We start from the raw sequence: 22,368 nt of genomic DNA on the forward strand, positions 1-22,368 counted from the left end.
GGGTGGTTTGACATTGGTGTTGGGTGGGGAATTGTTGTGGGACATACGATGACGAAGCTAGTTGGCGTGGATCCATCAAATACTGCGGCCCAAATACAAATTGTTGAGTTGTTACCGACCTAAACCATGCCATATATTGTTGAGTTGGTCTTGCACCATGAATGACTGGTTCATTTAAGATGTGTTGTCGTCAATTCCTCCATTGACGATACATCTCTTTTGCAAAGTCTCTCCAGTCAGAATAATCCCATTATGCATCAACCCTTTTTTGATGCCAATTCCCCAAACACGTGGGAGATTCTGGAATCTGTTATTGCATGTCGAACTGCAGTTTGACCCGATCACTCTGGTGCATTTCCACCGTAGTGAATTGGATAATCGGTGTCTTCGCTGGTAAATACATTATTCTTAATCAGTCAGAATATTTTTTTTTTACATTATTATATTTTTATTTATGAAATAAACAAAATAAAAAAATAAAATAATACAAGGGGTGTATGCGCTAGATGAATTGACGCATACATCACATGCACCACTCAGGCGCCATGGGCATTAGCTCCTCCTCATGAGGGCCAATGCATGCGTCAATGTTATTGGCGCCTCCTCATGATGAGCCTAATGCATGCGTCAATGCCTTGGACGCCTCCTTTGCTAGGTTAGGGGATGCGACAATTCATCTGACGCATCATCTTCTAAAAGTGGTTATTTTGATATTTTTTTTGAAATATTTGTTATTTTTGAATTTTTTAAAAAAAAATTCTCAAATTTTTCCCAAAAATTTGGTAAACTACAATTTTTTTCCAGAATATTTTAAAATTCTGTTCACAACATCATTAAAATCCAGCTAATTCTAAATTTTTACTAAAAATTTGGTAAAACTGCAAAATGTATCCGAAATTTTTTAAAAATTCAGCAAATCTTCAAAATGTTATTTGATTTTTCCTAAAAATCCATTTTTTAAAGATCTTGTAAAAATTCAAAATATTTATGAATTTTCGAAAAAAAAATCAATTAAACTTCATGAGATTTTTGAATTTTTGCCAACAAAACTGATAAAATCTCATATCTGATTTTTAAATATTCGGTAAAAATGCATAAAAATCCTTTATTGCACAATTCATCATACCGTATTTTTGGAAAAAAACTACCGAAATTTTTGTTTTGCTCGATTTTTACAAATATAATTTTTTTATGTAATGTAAATAATAAAATGGGTAAAATTATTATTATGAAAAATTGTTGAAGTGTAAAGTATAAATGGGGGTGGTAAGGAAGAAACCTTTTAAAATAGCTTTAATAACCAAAAAGCCCAATAATAAGGCCCGATGTGAAAAGCGAAAATCAACAATTCTGTTTTTCTCTTTCTTTTCGTTCTCTCAGTTTCGTGGTGATTACTTTCTATCTGCGTAACCATTTCCATCTCTAGAAATACAAATCAATTTTGCACAAAGATACAGAAAATTGAATTGATCGATTCCATTTTGTTGAAAACATGGGAGATCAAATGGCGAAAGCAGAGGATTTCGAGAATAAGGCAGAAAAAAAGCTGAGTAGTTGGGGCATGTTCGGTTCCAAATTTGAGGATGCCGCTGATCTATTTGATAAATCTGCCAATTCCTATAAGCTCTCCAAATCATGTAACATCTCCAGTTATTCTTTAATTCATGATTTGTTACATATTATTAACGTTAATTAATTGTGAATTGTGAATTGTGATGCAATGTCAACCTTTTTATGTTGTTGAATGAGGTTGCCCCTTGTTACCAATGCTTGTGTCGCAAGTTTTGTGTATATTGTGCTGTGACTTTGTTACTTTAAATTATTATACCAATTCATATTGATGCAACCTCTTTGATAAAATTGCAACATTTATATCTTTTATTATAATGAGATATATGTAGCTTTGACACTTCAGATTAAAGACATATTCAGAGTCAGATACATACATGTCAATGTCTGTCACTAGGATATCTTGTTAGATTGAATCACTTTTAATTTCAAACGCGCTTTGTAGTTGTTAGTAATGTTTTAGGTGTAGCAAAATCAGGCTGAAATTGTTGTTAGTCTTGGTGGTGATAACATTTCAGGGGACAAAGCAGGATCCACCTATGTTAAGTTGGCAAATTGCCATTTGAAGGTGACACAATTTACCTTTCTTTGGAGTTATTTATACAGTTTGTTTCTTAGTCTCTCTTAACCCTGAAATGATCTTTGTTACCTTGTGATTCTAGTTGGAGAGCAAGCATGAAGCTGCCTCGGCTTATGTTGATGCTGCACATTGCTACAAAAAAGTTAATATGAATGGTATGTATATGAGTGTGTGGTTATATACACTAGGATTGTCCTAAAACTTAAGTGGTATATGCAGTGTAGTTAAGAACGAGTGTTGGATCGTAAGATCGTAAGATGCCTGAGAGTACTACGATCAGAGAAAGATCATTTTCATTGCTGGTGTAATCAAGATCGAGCTTTTTAAAATTACCGTTTTTCCCTTCGTTAGGATCTTATGTGTCGTGCTAATGATCGGAGTTTAACGATCTTTCACAAGCCGATTGATCATACTTAAGATCTCGTGCTTGACTACATTGCGTGTATGTATAACTGTGGTTTAGATCCATCTCATTTGATGTGGAATTCATTATATAGCTCAAAGCATTTGCTAGCACGGCATTACTTGCATTATGATTAAGAAAATAGCAGTTTCGATGCTAATCTTCCTCGATCCTCTTTTAATGCAGAGGCTGTATCTTGCTTAGACAATGCTGTAAATATGTTCTGCGACATTGGAAGAATTTCTATGGCTGCTAGATATTTGAAGGTATATACATATATATCATTACTACTTTGATATTTTTCTCTGTGATGATAAGCTAAATTTTATTTCTTACAATGCATATTCAATTCTTCTTCTCTTCTTGGCAATCCTTTTTACTCGAATTGCCATAAAAAATGTCATAATTGGATTTTGCTTTTATTTACACAGGAAATTGCTGAATTATGCGAGTCTGAACAAAATATCGAGAAGGCCCTTGTTTACTATGAAAAATCAGCCGATTTTTATGAAAGTGAGGAGGTGACAACATCTGCAAACCAGTGCAAGCAAAAAGTTGCTCAATTTTCTGCTCAGCTAGAACAGTAGGATTTTCTAGGAACTTTATCATATCATTCTCTTTATGGTAGATTTCATGTTAATAACTGTTTCGTCTATTTTTTTTATTCTCTAGATATCAGAAATCGATTGAAATTTATGAAGGGATAGCTCGCCAGTCTCTCAACAATAACCTGTTGAAGTATGGAGTTAAAGGACATCTTCTTAACGCTGGGATCTGCGAACTTTGTAAAGGAGATGTTGTTGCTATTTCCAATGCATTAGAACGATATCAGGTCGAATATCTTTTAAGAATTTACGTCTACATACTATGAATATCCTCAGTTATTTAATCATTTAGACATGTATTTGTTTTTATTGCAGGATTTGGATCCAACGTTTTCAGGAACACGCGAATATAAACTTTTGGCGGTATAATGCTTGTTGAATTTCATTATTAGATTTGGTTACCTATGTAAATTATACATTAGAGTGCACACATTTTTTCAATAACAGTCATGATCGCTAATTTGTTTCGTTTCAAAACCAAATTGGCAGGATGTTGCTGCTGCAATTGATGGTGAAGACGTTGCAAAGTTTACCGAAGCTGTCAAAGAGTTCGATAGCATGACTCCTTTGGTAAGTTCGAAATTTAAAATAAAAAAAAACACGACTGTTTCTAGACCTGTATAAATTCTTATACTAGAATAAACTTATTGTGCAGGATTCGTGGAAAACAACACTTTTTCTGAGGGTGAAGGAGAAACTGAAAGCCAAAGAACTTGAGGAGGATGATCTTACTTGAACTGTGTCCTAGTTTTGTGTTGGTTGGACTTCATGTTTGATTATATTTGTTTTGCATTATGATTGTCTATGCAGTTGTTCATCTTACATATTACTTATACCGTGAAAAGGTAACTTTCCAAACATATGGTGAATTCTGAGATGAGTTATGTTTGTGAGGTTTCTAATTTGGTAATATCTAATATTGATGGATCATAGAATGTTTCATGCTCTTGTTTGCATTTGATTACGTAGGTTTAATGCTCTAATTGGTTGTATAGGTTTCATGATATTATTTAACTAGAACTATTTTTAATTAAATAGAACTATGTACCGTCATCCAAACACGACCCTATGCACATAAAAATCTATTTAAATAATTAAATACACAAATAAATTAGAAAAACGGGTTGTTACAAAGGTCACGGATGACACCACTCTAACGGTCGACGGGATCAATGATATTTTGATCATAAGAAGGGTGGTGGACATTCTTTAATAAAAGATGTATTGTACATCCCGGGAATCAAATGTAACCTTCTAAGTATTGGTCAATTGCTTGAGAAAGATTACACGATTCACATGGAAAACAAGGGGCTACGTGTTATGGATACAAATAGGATTTTGGTCCTTAAAGCTCCCATGACTGCCAATAAAACCTTCAAGGTTGAGCTAAAGATTATGGAGCATAGATGTCTTGCTACATAGCCAAGTCGAGAATAGTGGATATGGAACTATCGTCTTGTGCATCTCAATTTTCGAGATCTCAAATTCTTACAAACGAACAGAATGGGAATTGGGGTTGCCATTGATCAACATACCGGCTAAAATTTGTGAAGAATGTGTGGAAGCGAAGCAACATAAGGGTAAATTTAGCAATGATGCAAGTTGTAGAACCAAAAATCATCTTAAGGTGGTGTATTCGGATGTGTATGGACCGATGCAAGTAGATTTCATTTGTGGCAATATATATTTTGTCACATTCATCGACGATCATAATAGAAATCTATGGACATACCTAATCAAGAGAAAAGAAGAGGTATTTGAAGTGTTTAAGAAGTTCAAGTCCATGGTTGAGAGGCAAAGCGCTCATAAACTCAAAGTGCTCAAAACGGATGGTGGAGGCGAATATGCCTCAAAAGAATTTGAGAGGTTTTGTGATCAATAAGGGATTGTACATGAGGTTGTATCACCTTATACACCGCAACAAAACGGTGTTGTCGAAAGGAAGAATCTATCGATCATGAACATGGTAAGAAACATGTTAAATGGGAAGAACTTGCCGGAAGATTTATGGGGAGAAGCGGTATCCACAATTGCCTATTTGTTGAATAGGTGTCCAATAAAGAAGATTAAGAAGGTAACACCGGAGGAAGTATGGTCGAGATTTAAATCAAATTTGAATCATTTGAGAGTTTTTGGTTCCACATCGACATGTTCCGGGGCAACTGAGAAAGAAGCTGGATGATAAGGGAGAAATGATGATACTTGTAGGGTATCACTCTACTTATGGTTACAAGTTATTTGATGCAGCAAAAAGGAGGGTTATGATCAGTCGAGACATCATTGTTGACGAAATCAAGGAGTTGCAACAGCTTGTAACCGATTACGTAAAAGTTGTAACCGATTACACCTTTGAAAATTTAGATTCTGCAGAAACGAAAAGTGCAGAAATTCCCGTTGCCAAAGCCTGAATTGAAGAAAATGTGAGAAGATCAACAAGGCAGAGAGGTTTTCCTCAAAGACTCCAAGATTGTGAGCTCTTCCGAAACAACACAGTCAATGATGATGGGGATTTCGTCCATTTTGCACTTATGGCCGAATTAGAACCCGTTAAAATGGAAGAGGCTTTAAGTGATCAAAAGTGGATTTGTGCGATGAAGGTGGAGATGAAATCTATTGAGAAGAACAATAATTGGAAGTTGGTTAATCTACCTGACAGAATAAAGCATATTGGTGTGAGATTGGTGTTTAAAGTGAAGGCAAATCCCAAGGGTGAAATAATCAAGCATAAAGCTCTATTAGTTGCAAATGGATTCTTGTAAAGAGAAGACATATAATATGAAGATGTATTCAATCTGATTGCTAGGATTGATACCATAAGGCTAGATGTTGATATTGCAAAGAGAATGCATAAAATATGTGCATACGATGAGACATATCCAGCTACTAATTCCACATTGCGAGGCTTCATAATTCCTAGAAAATCAATTAACCTTACCATCCCATACTCTCCTTTGGATTTGGAATCCATTGATTGAGCGCATAACTGAATCCCCCAAACTTTACTCTTAATCTGTTTCGAAGATCCTAGTTGGTTGTCTTCGATAAATGATATTTCCCCACCTTTAATTCTTCTAAAATCTCTTATTTGTTGATACATTTGTTAATTATCAATAAATTCTTTTTAAAGTTTAATTTTTTGCAAAGATAAGGACAAATTAGGAAGTCCATAACCATGTAATTGTATTAGTTAGACAGATTGTTGAAGCTTCAATTAGGGGTGTTCAAAATTGAATTGACCAAATAGAAAATCATTAACCAAACTAAAAACAACAAAAATCGTATTTGGTTCGGATATATTCGAACCATTTTTTAACAAAACTGTGCAGTTTGATTCAGTTTACAGTTTCTATTTTGTAAACCTAAACAAAGCAAACCAAATTGCATTATGTTATAAATCAAACATCACTTAACCCACAACCAATCCAAATCCAAACCTATTCTAATTTATTCTAAATGATTTTCTCTTCCTCATGTTAGAATTTGGAATCACCTGATTGGTGAAAATGGAGAAATTTGAATGTGGAGAGGGAGAGAGAGTAAGAAAGAGTGAGAGAGAGAATCGTGATGCGTGTGTGCGTGTGTGTGTGTGTGTGAGAGAGAGAGAGAGAGAGTAATTAAGGGTGAGAATGTGAATTTTCATTAACAATAGATGAGGATGCCCCTTGACATTTATACACAAACGAGTTGGATTGAGATACAAGTAATATAAGGTTAAAACAGAAAATAACTATCTATAATCGGTTACGGATGAAACAAAAATAATTCCATAATTGTGGTAATCGGTTACTACGAATGCTTAATTACATTTTAAAAATTTTTCTTTTTTGGTTTTCTGTTACTTTCCAACACAGTTGTAATTGGTTACACCCCATGGTAATCAATTATAGCCCTTGAATTATCAATTTACTCTTAACACGTTACACTTAGGATATTAGTTTCACCCATCTAAAATCTCTCTTATCAGTATTACACTTTCTTCTTATCTTCTTTGTCACGTACATCCCACATCTTCTTCTCTAATCTCTCCCCTCTTATGTTCTTTCTTTTTAATCTTTTCACTTTTATGCTACTTTTCTCTTTTCCAATTTCGTCTTTATTGTGCTCTTCTTTTATAATCTCTCATCTCTTCTATTCCTTCTTTTTCATCTTCTCTAATATCTCTTCTCCTCAATTTTTTTCTATTTCATGATAATATTTTTTTATGTTGTTTTAGTCTAGTGTTCTATGTTTTTCATTCCACTTTTGTCTATTATGATTTTTGTATATTAAATAAGATGTTTTCATGAGTTTTGTTATTATTTGACTAAACACAAATTTATATTATCTTGTATATGTGTATATATGACTTAATAAAAAATTTATAAAAAATTGAATCAACCGAATCAATCCAAATCGTATTGATTTGGTTTGATTTGATTCATTTTATTTCTAAAAGTCAATTAAACTGTATTGATTTGGTTTGATTCGATTCGTTTTATTTTTAAAAATTAATTGAACTGCATATTTTTTCTAACAATTCAGATAAGTTTTAATTTTAAATCCACTTAAAATGCACCGCAAACGCATCTATATTTCACGCAATAGATAGTTATAATAAGGTTTTTTCAAAATCATCAACTTTCACACTTCAAACAAGAACAACAAGAAAAAAAGTCAGACCAGAAATCACAAATTGTGAAGTAATTAGACATGCATAAGACAATAAAATAGACAATAATTCTTGAAAATGATGTCATGTCATAGTAATATTTAATTGAAAGTAGCTCAACTATGCAAACCGGTCAATAAAGTCATTGCATAGTCAATATAATACATTTCATGCCAGCTTCAACCATCGACGGCGCAAATAAACTAGACATCTTAATAAACGAATAAATATGACACACCTTACAATTACTTAAACATGTCATTTCCGAATTACTAAATTTTAAGACTTAATTACAAATTTTCAGTTAAAAGATACCGCTCTTAAAAACTACTGAACACGTGGCACAAAATGATTGGACAGAAAAAACGCGTGGCACAAAACGTTAACTAAGACCGGTCTGTTTCTTCTACCGTGGCACAACTATTCTAGATGAGTTTGAATTTTCAATCTTTTTTCCTTTTAATAAAGTTTCTAATAAACAAAGATATTTTATCTTCCACTCATCAAATATCAATTTATTTTTTTATTTTTTATTTATCTCATTTCCCTTTTCTTCTTCTGGGAAGTCGCATTTAGCAACCTTTTTGAATATGTTCCAAAGTAATTCGTGTTTCATTTCATTCGGTTCTTCTGTTTCACGTTTGCTTACAGTTTGAAACAGTTCATAAACCGTTTCTTGATTTTGTGTTTTCTCCAGAATATAACTCTTACTTGGATTCAACGCTTTCTTCTTGTTTTCTCAGTTTACAGGTATTTTTCTAATCACTTTTTGATTTTTTTATAGGTTTTTCAGTATGTTTGATTACTAGGGTTTTGTCAGAATCTTGTTTTTTTTTTGGGTGAAAATTTGAGATTGCTTTATTTGATCTTTTCATCTGTTTCATGAGATGAATCTGTTTAGATACATGATATGAAATTTGATTTGGATTTGAATACTTATCACAGTTTGTTATGTTTTTATGCTTGCAGTATTTTCTCTGTACTCTTACGGTTGATTTGTAAGAATTTGATTTTGATTGAGAAAGATCTGAGTTGATATCATAATGGTTTCGGTTGATAATGGTAAAGAAGAAATTGAGGAGTGTAATAATAATAATAATAATGGAAGTAAAGTAGAAGAGTTTACTTCCATAGATATTTCGACTTCTCGAAGAACATTGGTGACCGATGATGATCCCGAGAGAAAGTTCCCGGGTAAGTTGAGTGCTATCCCTAATAGGATGAACTTCTTGAAATTTGGTTCCGCGTCTGCCAAATTCAAGCGGCTTGCTACTCTGATGGACCAGGCATCGCAGTCTGTGCCTTCTCCGAGTTCACATAGCTTAAGAGAACGATTCAGCGGCATATTTGCTAAGAAACTTGATTGGAATTCGATTAAGAAGATGTCAATGGAATGGATTAGAAACCCGATGAACATGGCGCTTTTTGCGTGGATTTTATGCGTTGCTGTTTCGGGTGCGATTTTGTTCCTTGTCATGACTGGTATGCTGAATGCTGTACTGCCGAAGAAATCTGCGAGGAATGCGTGGTTTGAAGTAAACAATCAAATACTCAATGCGTTGTTTACGCTGATGTGTTTGTATCAGCATCCGAAGAGATTCTACCATCTTGTACTTTTGTGCAGATGGAATCCGAAAGATATCGCCAAACTTAGAAAGGAGTATTGCAAGAATGGAACTTATAAGCCTCATGAATGGATGCACATAATGGTTGTGGTAATTCTCGGTCATGTGAACTGTTTCGCACAGTATGCACTTTGCGGTCTAAACTTAGGGTATAAAAGATCTCAGCGTCCAGCCATCGGTGTTGGAATATGTATATCTTTTGCGATCGGTGCACCTGCAATTGCTGGTTTATATACCATTCTTAGTCCGCTAGGTAAAGATTATGATTCTGGTTCGGACGAAGAATCGCAGGTTCAAATTACTGCTGATAAAAAGCAAGAGCAGATGAGAGTGACATCATTAGAGAGGAAATATTCATTTGCGCCAAAAGATAAACAAAGGACAGTTGAAAATAGACCAAACTGGAGTGGTGGAATACTTGACATTTGGGACGATATCTCTCAAGCGTATCTATCACTTTTCTGTACTTTTTGCGTCTTTGGTTGGAATATGGAGAGACTTGGCTTTGGAAACATGTACGTTCACATTGCTACTTTTATGCTGTTCTGTATGGCACCCTTTTGGATTTTCATCTTGGCTGCTGTTAATATTGAGGACGATACCGTTAGGCAAGCGCTAGTAGGTACTGGGATCGTTCTATGTTTTTTCGGTTTACTCTATGGCGGCTTTTGGAGGATTCAAATGAGAAAGAGATACAATTTGCCGACTTATGACTTCTGTTTCGGCAAGCCTGCAGTTTCTGATTGCACACTTTGGCTTTGCTGTTGTTGGTGCACTCTTGCTCAAGAAGTGCGGACAGGGGATGCGTATCATATCGTAGACGATAAATTCTTCAGCAAAAAACTTAGCACTGTTGACCAACAGCCAATTTCACCTTTGCGCCGCGAAGGTGTGGCTTCGACCAAATCGGGTACGAGTTCCCCTCTCGGTGTCAATACCTCGTCTCCTTCTACATTCAAACCGTCGAGTCCTCTTAGTTCTAGCAGTTTCTATACGGAACATCATAGCCCAGATGGCCCGCTGTCGACTTTAAAAGAAGAGGTTTCCGAAAAAGATAAAGATGTAACAATGATTCCACCAACTCCGCCGTCGATACAAAGAGAATCTGCTTAGTCCCTGAAGATAAAGACTCGGAATCCTTTCAACCTGCTCATAGTTTTTTTAAAGGCACGGCACAATTTAGCTGTTGATTATCAACAGCAGCATGTAATTGATTTAGTTGATGTCTGTGTCAAATCAAAGTACTTTCATTCTTGTTTTGAGGCTTTCTTTACATCCATTGATATGATTGTGGAGAGCTTGTACAGTTCATTCTTAACTATTTCCTTTTTGAGACTGGATATGAAACCAGGTTTTGTTTCCAAGAAACATAGTTTGCAATAATGATACATGAATGAATTTATTTTTTCTTTTACAGAATCAATCCCAACAAGCAGCATCCCCTGGTTTATGACAATTTATTAATTCATTTTATAGTTATGGAAAAATATATATTTTAAAAATATATATATAATTTTGTCGTCTTTAATCTTCAAAAATGAAGACAAATCAGTGACAAGAACAAGCAGCACAAGGTCATCAAATTATATTTAGCTCTAATACTTCTAGAAAGCAACATTTATTTCGCAATACAAAATAATTGTTATGTAATGTGTAAGAGTATTAAAGAACATAACATATGCTTGGTGTTTGAGTGCTTTGTTCTGAAGTTTCTAATGGTCATGTGACTCATGTCTATGCCTACTCAGTACTCAGTTGTCACCTTTGTGTTTTTTGGGAGGAACAAAATAGTTTTAGGGATAAGGAGTTATAGCTTCAATTCTTCCACTAACTTTATAACGAGTTTTCAAGAGATTGGAGTTTCGTCATGTTGTTCAAATCTTTCTCAATGATTGCAACTGGTGTGGTGTCAAGTTTCTGATTAATAGTTAGGGGAACTTATGTCCGAAAGAAGTTTATTGTGGTTTGGAATTTTTTTTTTAAAATAATCAATTTTTTTTAAAAAAATCTGAAATAACTAATTTTTAAAAATAAATATCAAAATAACCAAGTTTGGTAGGGGATGCGCCAGATGGATTCACGCACCCCATACCTAAGGGTGTGCATGGATCATGAACCAAACCAAATTGAATCATATATATGATTCAGTTTGGTTCTTAAAACCATTTTCATAAAACCAATTTATTTTTTAGAAATCGGTTTATAAGTGGATCGGTTCGGTTTTAAACCGATTTTTTTAAAAAAAAAATAGTTTAAAAAAAACAATTTTAAATCAATTTCTTTAAAATCAATTTTTTATTTTCTTAAAAAAATCAATTTCAAAACCAATTTTATAAAAAAAATAGTTTTTAAAACTATATTTTAAAAAAATCAATTTTATATCAAAAATAATTTTATTTTCTTTTAATTAACTTTTTTATTTTCACTAATTATAAAACTATTATATATAAAAAAATATCTACTTTAAAAAATTATTTTAAATTTGACTTTTATAATCACCACAAATAATATCTCGATTAAAAACAATCCCAAAGTATGATGTGTTACATAAAAACATTCATAAAATAAAATAATTATGAATCATATCTCTATAAATCATAATTGTTCATAAAATAAATAATTCATCAAAAAAATTGTTCAAATTTCTAAAATCTCTCATAATTGTTCATAAACATATTTTATGAGATTTAAAAATATTTTTTCTTTTAAAATTTAAAAAACATAAATAAAAACAATTTTTTTAAAAAAAGAATAACAAATATTCAAAAAAAAGAAAAAAAATAAATATATATATATATAAAATTGAAAATAATAAAATTATAGTCTAAAAATAAAATAAATTTTTTTAAAAAATCTATTTTTTTAAAACATTTTTTTACTGAAAAAATACAAAATATTTTTGATAAAAAATAACTTTTTTATTTAGAAAAAAATAATAATTTTATTTTAAAAAAAATATCAAATATAATTTTTTCGAAAAAAAATCCAGATATAATATTTTTGGTGAAAAGAAAAAAAAATCTAATTTTTATTTTTAAAATAATTTTTTTATAAAATTTAAAATATAAAATTGATTTATAATGTGATAAAACATGAAAACATACAAATATAAAAATTTAACTCATAGTAAAATTTGGATAACCAATAACAAAACCAAAATTTTATAATGGGTAACGGTTTATATTTGAATAACAAAATGGACACCCAAATTTTTATTTTAGCATTTGGTTTGGGTTTTTTAAAGTGGATCAATTTGGATATCAATTTGGTTATGGATAACCGGTTTTTTTGCACACCCCTACCCATACTAATAAGAGGAGGCGCCAGTAGCATTGACGCACATGCATTGGGCCTCATGAGGAGGCGTCAATGCTTGTGACGTCTGCATTGACCCTCATGAGGAGGCGCCATTGCCTTTGGCGCCTGAGTGCATTTTTAATGGTGGATTTATGCGCCAATTCATCTGGCGCATACACCCCCTCCTATTATTTTTTTTATTAAATATGTAATAATTGGTTACATTGGATAGACAAAAAACTAATGACCTGCCCGATTATAACGTCCCCCGGTTCCATATCCCGGTGCGTTAGTTTGTCTCTGAGGTCTCCCACGATTTTCTTGAGGTGTTTGTGGTCTTTAGATGCTGACATGATCGAGCGATGATTGGTTGGAAGGTCCGGTGGAAGTTCCGACGGTATTTGACAGATGTGTCATCATTTGCTCCCAATATTAGGAGGGGCTCTGGCCAACGGCGCTTCCGTAATGGAGTTCGGTGCCCATGTCATCATAGTTAGGGCGTTGAGGTTAGGTGAATTGGGGACGGTATAGTTGCCCAAATTGGGCCATTGAGTCGTTTTGAAAACGAAGCAATGGTTCCTGGGGCGTACTATAGTTAAATAGTGGTTGGGTGTTCATTGGTGGGGGGCTACGATGAAGTGACCCATATGAATCATCTGGGCTATAGACGGTTATGGTTGCGGGGTTTGATTCTTGGTTTTGTGTTTGGGTGGGTGGTATGAATGAATTGCGACGTTGGATGGTTGGTTGTTGGGTGGTTGGCATGAACGGGTTGCGATGTTGGGTGTGTGGTTGTTGTGTGTATGTGGTCGGTTGATGTTGTGTGGTTGGTTGTTGGGTTTGGGTGGGTTCACATTAGTGTTGGGTGGGTTCCCATTGATGTTGGGTGGTGAATTAATGTGGGGCATACGATGATGAAGCAAGTTGGCGCGGATCCATCAAATACCGCGGCTCAGATACAAATTGTTGAGTTGTTACCGACCTAAATCATGCCATATATTATTGAGTCGGTCTTGCACCTTGGATGACTGGTTCGTTCAAGATGTGTTATCGTCGATTCCTCCATTGACGACACATGTCTTTTGCAAAGTCTCTCCAGTCAGAATAATCCTACTATGCATCGACCATTTTTGATGCCAATTCCCCAAACACGTGGGAGATTTTGGAATCTGTTATAGCATTCCGAACTGCAGTTTGACCCGGTCACTTTGGTGCATTTCCACTGTAGTGAATTGGATAATCGGTGTCTTCGCTGTCCAAACTGCAGCATCGTCTTGGTTCACATCATGATTCAGACCCAGATATGGCCTCCAAACAAACTGTAAAACAATACCAAATCGTTAGATGGAAAATAATTTGAGAAGTATTTTTAAATTAAAATATAGTTTGGTAGGAGTATTACATCGTCATGTCCAATGTGGTCCAATAGATTTCGATAGACTACAATAGCGTGTTTCGGACACCTATTGTAGTTCATTCCCCTTACTGACCACCTAAGATAATAAAAAGAAGTGAAAAATATTATTTACTGTTAATTATAATAATAAATATAATTAACTAAATGGTGAATGGTAAAGTGTTAGACTTACTTGGTTGCAAACGGGAACACGAATGGACGCTCATTTATCGGGGCGAGCGACGGCATTCTAGACCACCCCCAAGCTTGAAGCAAATAAGCACATGAAAAAAAAGTACAAGTATTCTTTTTTGCAGTTCTACACATTGCACTATATAGATGGGCCAACACAGCTGAACCCCAACTATAATAACATTGACAATGGCTGGCAAAATCCTCCTTCGACGCATGTGTTTTGTATTAGACATATTGCTCAGAATTTCATGTGAGAAATCAAAGATAAGACGTTGCGTAAGAAGTTTGTCAATGCAGGTTACACATTATCAGAACCTTATTTCAAACACTACCATGAGGAAATAAGATTGTCGAACGAAGATGCGGTTCGGTGGATTGATAGTATTCCGTTGGAGAAGTGGATTAGGGCATACGACAACGGTCAGCGTTGGGGCCACATGACAACAAATTTTGTGGAATCAATGAACTCTGTCTTCAAAGACATTCGTAACCTACCAATAACCGCTTTGGTGCAAGCTACATATTTTAGGCTAGGGGCGTTGTTTGAAACCAGACGCTCAAAATGGAGTTCAGTGTTGCAATCTGGACAGTTGTTCAGTGATGCTTCAATGAAATTCATCAAACATGAAGCTGCCAAAGCAAACACACACGTGGTTACGGTATTTGACCGAACTAAAGGTTGGTTTAGTGTTGCCGAGTCCATGGATCACAATGAGGGCATGTCGATAGGACAATACAGAGTCGAACTAGATAGAGGTTGGTGCGACTGCGGAAGGTTCCAAGCCTTTCGTACCCCCTGCTCCCATGTCATTGCGGCGTGCTCAAAGGTTCGAAGGGATCCATCCTACTTGCTATCTGAAGTTTACAAAGTCGCCAGCCTTTCAAATGCTTATAAAATTAGTTTTTCGGTAGTGGTAAAAGAGGATTATTGGCCAGAATATCAAGGGGACATCGTCTGGCACAACGAAGTTATGCGAAGGAAGAAAAAGGGTCGCCCTAACAGCACCTGGATTCGAACCGAAATGGATACGGCGAACAAAATGGTTACACTATGTAGTTCATGCCGTCAACCAGGTCACAATCGTAATAACTGTCCTAGTGTTGGAACGAGCACAATCAGATAAATTCAGATGTACCTCTGTTGCTATATATGGAAAACTAAATTTATTTCAAAGTACCTTTGTTGCAATATATGGAAAACTAAATTTACTTCATAGTAGACGTCTGTGACGAAAAGACAGTTGTTCATAAAAAATAACACAAACAATTAAAACAACTAGAATACAAAAACTATGCGATTACAACCATCAAAACAATTTTGAACATGTAATGCATCATCCTACGAGGGTCTTGGTCGGTCTTAATATCCACACATTCACGCACTTCTCCGTGTTGGCTGAACGTGGACACAAGCCATTGTATTCTTCTAATCCGTTCACCCTCTCCAATTTCTCCCTCTAACCAACTGTACAACGTCCGATTAAGAGGTTCAAACGTATCTGTGTTCCAAAGTCGAACCTGTATCGGAGCCGCAACGGCAGAAAATATTACATCAGCATTTCATTTCTGAATGTATGCAGACATTGTTGAAACAAAGAAAATTGAAATTGATGGTTGAACTAGACTAGGAGATGAATTTGAATGAAAATAATTATACGCAGGGCGTGATATTTATAGAGACGGAACATCTATTGGCAAAACACGTGGGCGCCAGTTGAATTGACGCCCACATGACCATTACAAGCAGGCGCCACATGAATTGGCGTCCACCTTTAAAAATGCACTCAGGCATCAGAGGCATTGTCGCCTCCTCATGAGGCCCAATGCATGTGCGTCAATGCTACTGACGCCTCCTATTATTAGTATGGGGGTGCGCCAATTCATCTGGCGCATCCTCTACCAAACTTGGTTATTTTTTTTATTTTTTTTGAAAAATTAGTTATTTTAGAATTATTTTTTTGAAAAATTTGATTATTTAAAAAAAAAAATCGTGTTTTGGAGTTACAGAAGACAATTTTGTAATCCTTTATTGTGTTTTGCACATGAATAAAAACCAACATGTCATACAAAAGGCATTCAGCATTTGAAGCCAACACCTTCACACCCTATTTTTGTATCCTTCCCTTCTATAAAATATTAGGCATTAAGTAAACATATTGAAGAATGAAGATATACAAAGCATTTGCATTTTCTTTCAATTAGGCATTAATTAGTTCCACATTATTTCAGTCTGTCCTCATCAATGCAGCAACTTCTTCAACACCGTCTTCGCTGGTGTGATTTTAGGCGATGTTAATTACCACCTCGTTTGTTCTTTCTCCAGTCCCATGGCTTCTCAGGATTTCTTGAAGCCCATAATCCAACGCGCTTTGATCTGGCTTCTTTCTCCCACTAGTGTAAAAACATGAGAAAGTTAGGATATATATAGCTTTCAAAAAATGAAGAAAACTCGAACAAGAGTCGATGCACATTTGAAAATTCATTCAAGATATCCGATACAACGCATTTCAAGACACATCATTAGCGCTTACCGTTTCTAGCTCCGGTCGTTTGTCGTAGGCTGTATAGTGCCATGCTAAGCCTTTCTTCAGCATAAATTCCTTATCATAAAAGAAAACCAACATGAGAAAACTTTGACAGTGATAAGAAGCAAAGAGTTAGAATGTATGAAATGAATACCTGTACAAAAATGTTATTGCAATAGATGTCACCAACGCAACGTTGATACCGATCTTCTCCGTAAACAAGAACCCTCAAAGACTTTCCTTGAAGAATCTTTGTCAGTTCGATTTTCGCTTCTTTTCCATATGGCATTGCGCTTTCTGGCGCATCGATTCCCCTGTTTAGTTTCTAGAGTTCATCAGTACTATAGACGTAAACTGTATGCAAGAAAACCGATCAATACTTGTTTGTTTGTTTGATTATTGTTACCTTAGTCGAATCCGATACTTTTTAGCTAGGATTTCATCATTTTCAAATGGAATCATCCTAAACAAGAAAACAACTAAAGTAAAATATAGAATTTGAAGTCAGAAACAAAGAGATTCAGAATTAGGAAGAACTACAAACCAACCGGTATCCCGCATCGATAATCTGTTTGTGAAATGCATCCGCCTCTTCGTAGTTCCTTCTAGAACGAGCTTCTGATCGATGCAAGGCTGCTTCATGAACATTGCGAGGGAGAACTGATGATTCTCTAGGGTCTGCTGTGCTAACATAAACGGTAACAGTATCACCATCGGCCACTGCTTTTGCATCAACCTAGTCCAATTGCGAAAACCATGAATCATGTCAACTACCACATGTTCATCATAACTATATCTATGCTTATAACTCAACAAGATTGAATCATCATTTTACAACTTTGTGAATCTTACAAACCAAAATAGATCGAACTCGAGATAGTTTTAGAGTTTCATTCTTACCGGCAAGGTGTGCATTTCAAATTTGACTCCATGAGGCAAAGATGTAGGAGGTTGAGCAGTTACTTCAACTAGGGTATGTGGTAGTGGAAGACCATAGAAAGTCAACAAACCCTATAAACCAAGCAAAATAAAATCAATATGTAATGAGATATGTTTCTATTATATCATCACAAATGCGGATTTATCGCAGTCACTAATTCCACGCATTCACACGATCAGCAATTCCATCGGATTTCAATGCAAATTTGAAATCCGAACCGTCTGATTGTGCGAATGCTTGCCGGATCAACAAACCCAAATCAACATCGTCATTGAAACGGATAAATGAATTAATTAAGTAGAATTGAAGTTTGGAAGTACATGAAAACCTCAACATCTGCTTTTTTATGGCCTTTCAAGGTAAGAATAACAAGTCTAGCTGCTTCTTCAGGTGTTCTAGGTGGAGGTTTCGCATCTTTCCAAGCATCTACTAACTTTCTAAACCTAATTCAAAAACAGTACACAAATTTACAATCTCTTTTCACAGTAATCAATTTAATTACCATACGAATAACACGATGACTATACTATATACATACCAATTAGCTTGAGCTTTTTTCGAAGAGACGACATGTTTGCTTAGTCCTTCCGGAACCTAAAAAAACAAAAGGGAACATAATTGAACAAATTTAAGGTGAAATAGAACATAATTGAGGATGTTTTTTAAGGAACATGAAAGATACCTGGGAGGTGTTTTCGAAGTGAAAAAGATCATGGGCGAGAGCTGAAAGACCAACGGTGGATGAAGAAACACCGTGTGGACCAAGTGATTGTGGATCATCAGAAGTTGTTGGTTTGCAACAATGACCGTAGAGGAATCTGAGAGCGTTTCCCATTGTTTTGATTTTGGAAGAATAATTGAAACTTTGAAGAGAGGAAAGAGAAAGAGAGAGAATCGAGATGGAGAAAATCTAGGGGTGACAACTAATGTTGTGTTGGGAATTGGGATCTGATACCTCAATAGAAGGAAAAAAAGATTGACACGTGGTGAGTTTTTATTGGGTGTTATATTTTTTTAGGGTTGGTTTGAAAATGTGAGATGTCTTTGTCAACGGTTTTAACGTAAATAATGGAAGAAGGGGAAGTGTACTTTGCGTGTTAACGGCACTGAATTTAATGTATGTCGACGATGGAATGGAACGTTGCTATTGGGTGTAGCAAAAAAGATATCATGTGATATTGTATAAGACAAGTCTTCAAAACATGCAAATTATAAGAGTTAAGCGTGGGATTGAAGTTTGCTAGTTGGTCCTTTGATTTCTTACCCTCTTGCAATATGGTTCATTTGAACCTATTATCAATCCATATATGGTGTGTTTATGTGTGATTTTGAGTGAATTTATTTAATAAAATTGATTTTGGATAAAAGTAAATGGAATACAAAGTGATTTATGTTTAGATGATTTTTTTCAAAATTAAGTAGAAATAATATATTTCAGTGTAAAAATTATGTTTATACTCAAAAACTACAAATTTTATATTTAAATATAATCAATTTTGAAAAGCATAATCAATTTTACTTGAAAGCAATCAATTATGTCAAAATCAATTATACACATTCAAAATCAATTAAGGGTGTTCAAAATGTGAATCCATTAAAGTTAGTGTATGTTTGGTTTTACGATTGGAGCATCCAAAATTGATTATGGATGTGTAGAATTGACTTCGTGACTTTTACATGTTTGGTTGCTCTTAAAGTAAAATAAAGTAAAATAGATGATATCCAAGAATGTATCCAAACATAAACCACTTTACCTTCAACTAATTTTTAGTTAGAATCAATTTATTGAAAATTATTTTTCTTCACCATAGAACCAAACATACACTTAGAGTGTTTGATTTTGTGATGAAGAGAATTAATTTTAAGTGAACTAATTATCACTACGAGAAAAACTTTGTATAACTAAGGGATTTTGCCAGGGGTAACACCCATCACTAAAGAAACAAAGTTGTTTGGGGTTAAACCCTCGCAACGCCCAAAATATATATAAAAAAATTCACGGGGTGATCCCCTCACAAATATGGAAGAAATTTATTTTAAATTTTGAAATTGGACATTGTGAGAGGTCACCCATCGCAAAAAAGAAATGGCGCTAAAAATGGAATTAAATGGGCTGACAAATGTTGCCATTTGCGCGGGGAAGCCCCAAGTAAATTATAACAATTCAATTAGCAAAAGGTAACCCCTCATCATTTATGACCGTTAAGTCAAATCAGCCACAAACTGCAATTATTACGCCTACTAAACCTGCTACACGATTGCAAAGTGCCTGCAACACGCCAGATATTTGCCAGGGGCTACCCCTCGCAAACTATGACTGCTTGGGTCACGTGGGGATGCCCCATCGCTATATTGCATTCATAAATGCATTTTCGCTTTCGTTCTTCTAAGCAAGCATCTCTCTCTCTCTCTCTCCCCCTCTCTCTCTCTCTCACACACACACACACACACACACACGCACACGCACACGCACGCACACACACACACACACGTCATTCTTTAGTAAGGTTTCTATAGTGAGTAAAACCTACATGAATTCAGGATTTCAAAACATCTCATGATCTTCAATTCAATCTATGCATACAAACAATCAAACTACACATAATCATTTTTTTGATTGGGTTCCATCTAGATTAGGATTGATAACGTCCAATTAGGTTTGTTGTACCGAGAATATTGGGTTGAGATCTTTGAGGGATTCAAATCAGAAAACCGAGGTGGGGTTTTGATACGTCTTGTGACTATATATAAAATATAGTTTATCGGGTACTTGACTGCATGTGCACAGTCCAGTCGTTTTAGTTTTAAAAGATATCGAACCCACAAGGACCGATGGTCAAACTAATGCTACCGACGTTACTATGTTTAGCTAAGGGAATGATTTTTAGAAGTTTGGTTGAAGAAAATTAAATCTAAGAGAAGTTAAGTTTTAAGAAAATATTAATAGAAGGATATCAGTATGCAACGCTTTAATCGTCAGGGATTCGATAAGTCATCGGTGTATAATTTAAGTACCAAATATCTTTCAGTAGAAAATACTTATTTAAAAGGCTTTATCTCACACTCTCGTGATTGTTGATTCGGACTATACCTTTAAGTCAGAATGTACGCTCTCGTTGTCCCATTTGAAGTTAAAAATATTTTTTGAAAATAAATAAGGTCTAATTGCTTTTAAAGTGCTCTCGCTGTTTTTAAAATCAATGCCTAGTTTTTACTATCCAGTTCGACCCTCACGCTCTCGCGATTGTTGGTTCTCACCTTAGTTAATTTCTCACTCTCGTGGCAAAATCGTATTAAATAGCTTCTCACTCCTGTGACAAAGTTAATTAAATTTAAATTAAAAACCACAGCCAAAAAGATTGTTTGAGGAAAGAAGTTTTATACCGATTATTATTAAATCCCGTCTAATTAAATTGTTACATACCGATACCGGTAGTTTAGCCGGACATGTTAGACAACACAAACACAGACGAACATAAACAGATCAACAATAAAACAAACATGATTACGATAATAATAAAGCAATAACAATTGAATAAAAACCTGGAAATTGGATTATTAGAATACGCTGAATCTTGAAGTAGTTGAGCAGTCCTCCACAGGTCGGTAGGATTCTGCCTCTTCGAAATAATGGCTTAAACTAAATTAAATAAATTGTAGTAGTTCCCCAGTGTAGGAAACTACTACTTTGGCTAAATGAAAGGCGGAAAGGAAAAAGGGAAAATCAAAGCTCTGAACGGTAAAAGAAAATTAATGTTGCTGAAGAAAAAGGTCTTCAAAGTTGGCTTCCAAGAGAAAAATTAAGCGTCCCCGTAGGTTTCCAACTTCCGTCTTTTTATATGCCCCATTAGGTCTTGGCAGTTGAGAGAAACAAGGATGACTTGGTTGAGAGAGGAAATCACGGGCAAGTGGCTGACCAACGAGAATTTAGGCCTGTTGGATCACTTCTGTTGACTGTTTCAAGGCGCTGATTTTGGCCGCGTGACGTTCGTGATGGGCCTGTGACGATCGTCACAGGCTGGGCGTGCCGATCGTGACATGCTTTGTGACGGTCGTCACATCCACAAAGTTTGTATTCTCTGTTTTTCTGTTTTTCTGCTGCTTTCACTTCTGTTTCTCCTTCTTTTCCTTCTGTCATACGGTGAACTGGACTTTTGTGTTTTTGCTTTGGAAAGCAAATGTCGCGGTTAGCAAGAGTCGCCACCGACTTTTCTTTTATCCAATAAGGAAAGGCGGAAAAGAACAGGAAAGACCTTGATTAGATTTTGGGTTCGGGAGGTACATTATACAAAGGGAAGGTGTTAGCACCCTTTGTATCCATGGTTATCCATGGGCTCTTAATTGCTTGATCACTTATGTTATTTTTCCTGTCTGAAAAAAAAAGTGTTTGTGAACTGCTTAGAAAATGTTTTGAAGAGAGAGTTTAACTTTGTAATGATTCTTGTACGAATGTATACAAAGTATTTATCTCGTTTAATTTTGAAAGCTGTTTAGAAAAATATAACTTGGCAATGATCCTAGTACGAATGTATGCCAAGTGGGGATTTTCTAATAGATATTTTGCAAATTTGTGGGGTGTGAAAAA

General features: G+C 35.1%; 3 protein-coding genes across 3 annotated transcripts; 2 read left to right on the forward strand and 1 right to left on the reverse strand.

The window, feature by feature from the left end:
• Positions 1 to 1,327: 1,327 nt before the first annotated feature.
• Positions 1,328 to 4,099, forward strand: LOC127118101 (alpha-soluble NSF attachment protein 2). The gene is made up of 9 exons (XM_051048244.1): positions 1,328 to 1,637; positions 2,088 to 2,137; positions 2,232 to 2,304; positions 2,739 to 2,818; positions 2,984 to 3,135; positions 3,225 to 3,384; positions 3,473 to 3,520; positions 3,647 to 3,727; positions 3,813 to 4,099. Exons 1-9 carry the CDS (start codon positions 1,493 to 1,495, stop codon positions 3,891 to 3,893), a joined length of 870 nt encoding a protein of 289 aa, XP_050904201.1. The 5' UTR covers positions 1,328 to 1,492; the 3' UTR covers positions 3,894 to 4,099.
• Positions 4,100 to 8,296: 4,197 nt separating this feature from the next.
• Positions 8,297 to 10,839, forward strand: LOC127118102 (uncharacterized). Its single transcript, XM_051048245.1, has 3 exons — positions 8,297 to 8,405; positions 8,503 to 8,555; positions 8,775 to 10,839. Exon 3 carries the CDS (start codon positions 8,849 to 8,851, stop codon positions 10,541 to 10,543), a length of 1,695 nt encoding a protein of 564 aa, XP_050904202.1. The 5' UTR covers positions 8,297 to 8,405; positions 8,503 to 8,555; positions 8,775 to 8,848; the 3' UTR covers positions 10,544 to 10,839.
• Positions 10,840 to 16,319: 5,480 nt separating this feature from the next.
• On the reverse strand, positions 16,320 to 18,806 carry LOC127118103 (staphylococcal-like nuclease CAN2). Its single transcript, XM_051048246.1, has 9 exons — positions 18,466 to 18,806; positions 18,322 to 18,377; positions 18,112 to 18,226; positions 17,744 to 17,854; positions 17,392 to 17,579; positions 17,250 to 17,306; positions 16,998 to 17,157; positions 16,850 to 16,918; positions 16,320 to 16,709 (listed from the first exon to the last, which is right to left on the reverse strand). The coding sequence occupies exons 1-9, from the start codon at positions 18,616 to 18,618 to the stop codon at positions 16,611 to 16,613; spliced, it is 1,008 nt and encodes a 335-aa protein (XP_050904203.1). The 5' UTR covers positions 18,619 to 18,806; the 3' UTR covers positions 16,320 to 16,610.
• Between the last annotated feature and the right edge of the window lie 3,562 nt (positions 18,807 to 22,368).

The sequence above is a fragment of the Lathyrus oleraceus genome, chromosome 2 (genome assembly GCF_024323335.1).
Source record: "Lathyrus oleraceus cultivar Zhongwan6 chromosome 2, CAAS_Psat_ZW6_1.0, whole genome shotgun sequence".
Lineage (NCBI taxonomy): Eukaryota > Viridiplantae > Streptophyta > Magnoliopsida > Fabales > Fabaceae > Lathyrus > Lathyrus oleraceus.